Genomic DNA, 8,844 nt, shown 5'->3' on the forward strand with positions numbered 1-8,844 from the left:
ACATTTAAGCGTTAAGACACCCAAACATGCACACTTATCCTAGTAGAGATTAGAGGACAGGTGTAATGTTGTATTAGCATTATTATAAGTAAAAGTTATTTATTTATTATATCTTATTTACCCCATTTAATATAATAATTGTAGTGTGTGTGTGTGTGTGTGTGTGTGTGTGTGTGTGTGTGTGTGTGTGTGTGTGTGTGTGTGTGTGTGTGTGTGTGTGTGTGTGTGTGTGTGTGTGTGTGTGTGTGTGTGTGTGTGTGTGTGTGTGTGTGTGTGTGTGTGTGTGTGTGTGTGTGTGTGTGTGTGTGTGTGTGTGTGTGTGTGTGTGTGACTGAACTCAAAGGAAGCTCGATTTTAAATTAAATCAAAACAACTGTTAACTAAATACATTTTACATTTGAGCTGGCTTCAATACTTTCTTTATGGTATTTAAATTGGGCTCAAGTAGAACCTTTACATTGATGCTATGATTTTGAAGTTTCATGATTTAAAGTGTAGGCCTGTGAAGGAAAGGAGAGGCCCTTGGAAAACAAAATCCATTTTTGACCTTTAATTACTTATTTTAAAGATATTGCAACATTAAATAATTGTTCAATTAATTTAACACATTTATTAAAAGGGTTTATGCATTCAGTTGGTAGTCGGCATGCAATGATGTACATGTTCACTGTACATGCTGTGGTCCTGGCTGAATAAAGCCACCACTTGCCTATGCATTGTGTATTCCTTGTACATACACACATGCGTGTTCTAAGAAGTATCAACAACTTCTACAGCCCCCAAATGAAGAATGGTAAATCTAAGACTTTCCTTTTGTAACAACTTCACTTTGTTCACTCCGAAACTCTATGAAAAGGTGATTAAAAAGCAAAAGTGTGTGGGGAACAAACCCACTGCAAATCCCTTGTTCTTGCAGTGTTTTTAAATCTGAACCAATTGTTGGCACTGACACACACACGCGCACGCACACACACGCGCACACACACACACACACACACACACAACACACACACACACACACACACACTAGCACTTAGCTGCTAACATAACTTCTCATCTGGTTTTCGACATTTTTGGTACTTGGTGCTATCCGTAGTTTCCGACAACACAACAATGGCCGCTTCAGCTAAAGGACTGGAGCTGTCTAAAGCTGAGTACCTAAAACGTTATTTATCCGCTGACGAAGATGGCAAGAAGTCAAAGGGGAAGCCTAAAAAGAAACGGCGTCCGGTTTCAGATAAAAGGTGAGTCGTTGTGAAGGTTTGTATCAAGCCTCTGTTAGCAATTTGTCTGTGAGTGATAGCCGCTAAGCTAACTGAAGTGGCCGTTGCTGTCGTTGCATAAAACTTATTTTGGTTGAATGAAAAGTGTTCATAACTATACTTACTGTTCCTTCCGTTCTTCAAGACTTACAATTGTGGACGATGACATAGACTGGAAACAGATGATCAATGAGGAGGAGGATGAAGAAGACGAAGAGGAAGCTCCAGTGGTAAGAAGTTAGCTAACTTTATTTAGCTGGCTAGCCTGTGTCCATTCATTCACATGCAGTGATTAGCACGCTGACTTATTCATGTAAACATACCGTGTACTACTGTCATTGTATGATATTAAGTAATCACCAGGTTATAACGTATTTGTTATGTTTGTGTCTTAAACCTGCAATTGAATGTAGAAAATGTTTTTGAAAAGTATGTAATCACTTTTATAAAAAACAAGTAAATGATCGTCATTTTGAGTTAGTGGGGCATAGAATACGGGTTAAAAACTTTAAAGCCCTCATTATGTATTTACATTTAAATTAAGATATACTTATTATATTGGGACAAAGACGTCAGACAATACTTTTATTTTAATGGTTACATCCATAAGATTTGAGAACATTGTGAAATTCAAGTCCTGCTTATTGATCTGCCACACACTGACTGTAATGCTTCAATACAAGCAGAGGTATTAAACAAATGTCTACCATGTTATGTAGATGACTTATATAGGCAGTTTCTGTGATACTTTCCAAACACTCTCTTGAAATGTCCCCTCTTGTGTTTGCCTGCTTAGATTGCTGAGATGATTGACGAAAGACCAGCGGATGTGAAACAGCTGGAAGCCTTCAGAACCAGCCATAGATGGAAAGTTATTGGAGGTAATGTGGACGTACCCATGATAAGTATTGTATCCACGCTAAACAGGCTTATTTAATTTGGGTCTCCTCTACCAACAGCTGACGAAAATGAAGACACAGAAGAAGTCGAAGGAGAAGATAATCAACAGCAAGAGTCAGAGGCACCAAGCAGGAGTCGCCATGACTCTCCGGACATATCCCCTCAAAGAAGAGGTCGCCATGACTCCCCAGACATGTCCCCTCAAGGAAGAGGTCATCATGACTCCCCAGACATGTCCCCTCAAGGAAGAGGTCGTCATGACTCCCCAGACTTGTCACCTCCGAGGCAGTCCAAGAAATCGGGGAAGGCAGAAAGTAAAGGTGAGAAGGTTGATGAGGAGTAACTTTTCTGGATTAAAACAGAGAGAAAAAAAGATGGGGAAAGTCATAAAAAAGACATCACCAAACAGAAAACCTTCAAAGATTTGTATTCAGTATATCAAATGTATTGAAACATATTGGAAAATACCCGTAAAGTTGTCTAATGTATGGCCATTGATAGTCAAATGGAAACCTCTTTTTAATTTTGCTGGAACAAATGTCAGTTTTTTAGAAGTCATAATGAAAAGACTCCACTTCTTCCACATAAGAACATACTCCATATGGTTTAAGTGCTTTGTTATAATAACATTTCGCTCAACAACACTTTTTTTTTGTCAGATTCATCATGTAAAAAACGCTCACCTGATTCTCAGCAATCAACACTGGGAAAAAGAGCTCAGAATCGGCACAATTCAGACTCTGACCAGTCACCTCCAAGAAAAAAGCTGCCTAAGGGAGAAGATGCAGACTCGGACCAATCCCCTCCAAGGAGGAAAAACAAAACAAAACGAGGCTCTGATTCTGACCAGTCGCCACCCAGAAGGCGACCGCGTGGTGGAAAGGACTCTGATGAAGATCTGTCACCACCTCGTAGGCCTGGCCAGGTGAGCAAAGAGAAGTTCAAAGAGTGATATTAATAATAATAATAATAATAATAATAATTCCGTATAGCGCTTTTTCCATGACTCAAAGTGCTTTACAGATACATATCAGACATACATGTAATGGTCATGTACTGTGGACAATACCCACAGGAGCAAATTCAGGTGAAGTGTCTTGCCCAAGGACACAACGGCTTTACAGACGCAGCGGCGGCGGGTTTCGCCCCCTTGATCTGATGATCAATGCACAGCCCACTGCGCAACACCGCCCATCTTCACACCTCAAAGTCATCTAGGCGCTTTACAAGTACACATTGATATCATACATACACATGTGGACAATACCCACAGGAGCAAATTCGGGTGCCCAAGGACACAACGGCCTGATGCAGTAGCGGCGGAAGCGGGTTTCGAACTGGAGTTCCCCAACGCCCCCTTGATCTGATGATCAAACGCACAGCCCACTGCACCACTGGGCCCCGAATATTACATCATATTCCTTGATAATTCAGTGTATGCAAACAATCAGACCCAATCAGCAATTTTTCATGTCTTCTTTTTAGGTCCCAAGGATGCTCTCTGGTGGGACGTCAGGTCTTGTTTCAATAGATGTTTTAAGAAAGGAGAAGGAGGAGAACAGACGCAGAGACAGAAACAACCTGCCACTGGAAGGTTCGCTCACTTCTTCCTTTATTATTATTATTATGGAACAACTCAGTGGATATTCCAGATTTGGATCATCTTCACTATCTATGCTTAATCCAAACATCTAAGTGTTTTATTGAAGTTCAGTGATGCAGGAAATGACCTTTCGTATCTATTTTCCTGCTTTTACTAGATCAATCACGCAATGCCCAGACAGTGTTCCGAGACAAGACTGGTAAGAGGAGGGATTTGGATACAGAGAGAGAAGAGAAGCTAAAGAAAGCTGGAGAAAAGGCAGCAAAAGATGAGAAATATGCTCAGTGGGGAAGAGGGTACGTCTGCATTACATTCCACACATTTGAGAAGTGTGATAGTGACCCCATGAAGTTGATTAAAGTCTATTTGTATTTCAAGGATGGCTCAGGGCCAGATGTATCAGCAGAAACTTGAAGATGCGATGCATGAAGCCCATAAGCCGCTGGCACGTCAACGCGACGACGAGGATCTTGATCGCATGTTGAGAGATAAGCAGAGGGAAGGAGATCCAATGGCTGCAATGCTCAGAAAGAAAAAGGACCGCAGTTCAAACACACATGGTAAATTAAGCACCTTGTTTTCTGGGTTGACTGATGCAAAATGTTTTTCCCTTCTATATATGTATAGTGTATATGTGACCCGCTCTATCGAAATCAGTCGGAAGTCGCAACGGCTCATTTCAGAATAAACGTGGATTTACGTAAAAAACAATTTTTTCAGGGTTCGGGTGTTTTTGTTTGATTTTAAACAAACCAAGTCTTGGCTTTCAGAATATGAAACTTTTATTTCCAAAATCACACGATAAATACATTTTTTAAGCTTGTGAAGGGACGAAGACAGGCACCTCTCACTCGCACTCTGCTCTTCCAGCAGCGCCGCCCCCCTCCCTCCGGCTGACATTATGAACGTAAGAGTATAGTAATCATAGATAACACGGCAGGGTCCGTTACAGTTTGTTTTCATCTGATTTAAATTAAACAGAGTCTTGACTTTCAGAATATTAAACTTGTTTCGGCAAATTCAGATGATAAATATAACTTTGAAGCTTGTAACGGCTTAATTACAAGCGGGGAACGGAGTCATTTAACGCCACAGCTGGCACAACAACAGCCGGTGTTTCTCGTGAGGATTTTCCCCGGGAAACAAACGCAAAAATACACAAACACACACACGTATACACGCACACTCGCGAGCTTCCCCTCCACACGAAAATATCTTCCCTCCGTAGTATTTTGATCATTTGCTCCACTAATAATCAATCAGATCGATGGATTCCAGAGAAGAGGAAACTTTAAAGGCCTTTTTCTCAAAATGAGGACTCGGTGACAGTCATTATATAATGTGACATATTTCGCTTAATATTTGGAGTACAACAACAATCCTGATATCATTAGAAAGCTAGGAATCTCCTCTTTCCAGCAGTGTATACAACTCAAAATGTGTCTTCGGGTCAATGCGACTGATTTCGATGGAGCAGGTCACATATTGTAACCTTTTTCTTGTTTTACTTTGCAGACAAACCGAGATATAAAGGTCCTCCACCACCTCCAAACCGCTTCGATCTTCTACCAGGTTATCGCTGGGATGGATGCGACAGGTACAGTGTGATATTCGTATCTGTCAGTCTGTGAAGGAGTGACTAAAAGTGGTGAATGGAAAGAAAGGGTCATAATCTGGGTTTGAGTTTACATTTCCCATTAGAGTGTATAGACTCAGGACCTGCCGCTAGTCTCAGGCGGGGCATTACCAAAGCCCATGAGACGATACATGAAATTGACTCTTAATACTTTGTCTCCTTTCTAAATTGTCTATGTATTAAAGGTCCCATGATATGGCCATTTCTACTGATCATAATTCCATTGTTGAGGTCTACTAGAATAGATTTACATTGTTCAATTTTCCAAAATCACATTGGTTTTCTCATACAGCATCTCTGTATAGTATGTGTATTCACTCTCTGTCCTACACGCCTTGTTGGAGCTCCTGCCCCCCCGCCTCCCTATGAGCCCACTGTGTTCTGATTGGTCAGCTCGCCCACTCTGTTCTGATTAGTCAGCCACTGTTACAGCTGAACATCAGTGTTTATGTGTTACAATGGCGTTTGTTAGCAACCAGAAAATGACACCATTAATGACAAACAGATGAGAATGCTGGGTGGGGTCTGGGTGCCGTGTTGGCGGGACATTGCGGGGCTCGCTGCTCCGCCCTTTGAGGCTCGAGGAGCGGACAGTGTGAGTTGGATTATTGGTGTCGTTTCCTGGTTGCTGCGTGGGGTCTGCGAGACACCACGGAGCTCAGCCTGAGCACACACACACACTCACAGCCTGAGCTCCAAGTGTGTGTACGGAGCTCCACGCAGCTGTGCGGAGCTCCGCCAATTGGACTTTGTTACCTCAGTATTCCCCAGAAGGCAAACATTTAAAAAGAAAAATCTCCAACGAGGCGTTCTGGGGCAGCAGAGACAGGTCTTTTCTGTGTTATAGTTTTACTCGCTACGAGGTGTACTTTGAGGGTTTGTGACTTTGTAGACTGTTTACATGCATAAAAAGCTAAATAACACACAAGGGGATGGGTAACAACTGGAAAAGCATGACATGGGACCTTTAAATTAAAGGTTTGCTCTGGTACATCAAATCAACTATGGAGTTGAATGTGTGATTGTGTATTTAACAACAGAATTTGAATTGTTTTTGTCTCGCAGGTCAAATGGTTTTGAACAGAAACGCTACACTCGAATCGCGGATAAAAAGGCAGTCCAGGATGCGGCCTATAAATGGAGCGTCGAGGACATGTAATGGGAATCAGATCTGGAGCCAAGCTGAAGTGCAGGACCACTTGTCCCTAGAACTAAACATGAGCCAGAACATCTGATTTGAGGCTGTTCAAAAAGCTGTGTATAAGACTCATCCATTCAACAGAACTCACATTTTGAATGGATTGAGAAATACTTTGTTTACCATGAAAAGTAATGTAATACTGTCAAATGGACATCAGATTATAACAAAGTGAAAAAACAAAAAAATAATTGTACATAGCAGTGAAGTGACAGCATCTTTATTATTTTATAATAATAAGTCGATGTGGAGCCAAAACAGATGTGTTTTTCACTGTTTTATTATTAAATAATGTTTTGGTAAAGCATTGTGTCCTGTGTCATACAGCAAAGAAATATGAAGTGTAAAGGGATAGAGTTGGAATTGAGTCATTTCACATTTTGGAGTTTTATTTCACTGAACAAAATATAGAATAGTGTTTGTAGTATGCAATTATCAGAAGTTATAACAGTTACTTAACTCACTTCTCAGCAGATCAATCTTCATTACAACTGTGCAAACTCTGTCTGTTGATGAAAATGAGGGCTAAATTATCGAAAGCTCTGAAAAAACTAGCTGAGGAGTAAAAATTGTTTAATTAAATGATAGCCTGTGCATAGTTTAATTTCATATTTAAGTATTGTAAATTACAGTATTATGTAATGATGATACATAAATGACAGTGAGGTTTTTTTAATAAAGTACAACAACTATTTAAACAGTATCTCAACCTTAATCGAGTAAGTAGGAACCTTTTAAAAGGTGACTAGAACTCGTTTCACTACGGAATGTTTTTGTCGATGCACACAGACTCAGGTGAAACCAGAGCTTGGGTGAAACGTTCTCCGTATCAATGGGGTTTGTATCTAATAACAGATGAGTGTTGCGAAATAACCACCTCTAAACTGCTGCTGAAACTCGTGTTTAAAGAGAGACATTGTTATCTTAATTTTGCGCCACGATGGTTGACTGGAGTCCGATAGCGAAGGTGTACGACCCGCTGAAAGCTGGCAGCATCGACGGCACGGACGTGGAGCCCCATGACCGGGCGGTATGGAGGGCTATGACCGCCAGATACAAGCCCAACAAAGGCGTTGTTGGAGACCCACTGCTGACGCTGTTTGTGTACCGCCTGAACCCCCAGACGACGGAGGAAAAGCTGCATCAAGTCTTCTCAAAGTACGGAGACATCCAGAGGCTCCGGCTGGTTCGGGACATCGTTACCGGTTTCTCCAAAGGATACGCCTTCATTGAGTACAAGGAGGAGCGGTCTGTGGTCCGGGCCCGCCGGGACGCCAACAAGCTGGTGGTGGATCAGAATGAAGTGGTTGTGGATTTTGAGCAAGAAAGGACCCTCAAGGGATGGGTCCCCCGGCGGCTTGGGGGCGGGCAGGGAGGCAAGAAAGAGTCCGGACAGCTGCGGTTCGGTGGCAGGGACAGGCCTTTCCGTAAACCCATCCACCTGGGGTTCGGTGCTATGCAGGACCAGGGAGGCGGGGGAGGGAGGGAGTGGGACAGACAAGGGGAGAAAGACAAGGAGGACCGGGGGCGACACAGAGAGCCGGAGTGGGTCAACAAAGGGAGGAGAGATGACCGGAGCCAGAGGGACGACCGGAGCCAGAGGGACAGGAGTAGGCACCGGGACAGGAGATGAAGGCCACATTTAAAAAAAAAAAAAAAAAAATACACAGGAAGTCTGTGACAGATGTTTAGATCCAAAGCAGCTGCCTGTCTTGAAGAATTGGAAGTGTGCAGTGAAGGATCTTTTGGGTTGCACACCTGGGTCTGGTTACAATACAGAGGACGTTCTGGATGTATCATTGGTTTAGTCTGAATGGAAATTATACTGGTTGATATTCAACAGGTTGCAGTGTATGTTAATATTATTTCGAGGGGGAGCTGCCCTTTTCAGCTGTTACTCTTAAATATTTCAGAGTGTTTGATTTTATCTTGGTGTAATTGGAGCAGCACACTGGAATAATTAAACTTATTTAAAGAAATAGGAATGTAAATCCCAATGAGTATACATTTTTGTTTTACCATATGTGAGGCCTAACAGTATGACACAAACTTTAAAAGCAGAATCTGCAGCTGAGTTGACAAAATGCAAACTTTTCTTATACTTTTGCCATTTACCAATTGTGTTTTTACCGATGAAGATTTTTGGAGAATCATATTTTGTAAGCATGAGCATTGGTGCAACACTGGCTAAACAACATCAAATAAACCAAAACATTTTGAACACGATGGCTTTCCTTGTTCCTAG

At 41.9% G+C, this 8,844-nt stretch overlaps 2 protein-coding genes across 2 annotated transcripts; both read left to right on the forward strand.

Moving 5' to 3' along the window:
* Positions 1-1,089: 1,089 nt before the first annotated feature.
* Positions 1,090-6,903, forward strand: bud13 (BUD13 homolog). The gene is made up of 10 exons (XM_034099200.1): positions 1,090-1,244; positions 1,408-1,492; positions 2,059-2,143; positions 2,222-2,482; positions 2,822-3,087; positions 3,648-3,756; positions 3,923-4,061; positions 4,144-4,325; positions 5,281-5,362; positions 6,467-6,903. The coding sequence occupies exons 1-10, from the start codon at positions 1,114-1,116 to the stop codon at positions 6,558-6,560; spliced, it is 1,434 nt and encodes a 477-aa protein (XP_033955091.1). The 5' UTR covers positions 1,090-1,113; the 3' UTR covers positions 6,561-6,903.
* Positions 6,904-7,328: 425 nt separating this feature from the next.
* snrnp35 (small nuclear ribonucleoprotein 35 (U11/U12)) lies at positions 7,329-8,820 on the forward strand. The gene has a single exon (XM_034099201.2). The coding sequence runs from the start codon at positions 7,540-7,542 to the stop codon at positions 8,230-8,232; it is 693 nt and encodes a 230-aa protein (XP_033955092.1). The 5' UTR covers positions 7,329-7,539; the 3' UTR covers positions 8,233-8,820.
* Positions 8,821-8,844: the final 24 nt, after the last annotated feature.

Source organism: Pseudochaenichthys georgianus, chromosome 14 (assembly GCF_902827115.2).
Source record: "Pseudochaenichthys georgianus chromosome 14, fPseGeo1.2, whole genome shotgun sequence".
Taxonomy (NCBI): domain Eukaryota; kingdom Metazoa; phylum Chordata; class Actinopteri; order Perciformes; family Channichthyidae; genus Pseudochaenichthys; species Pseudochaenichthys georgianus.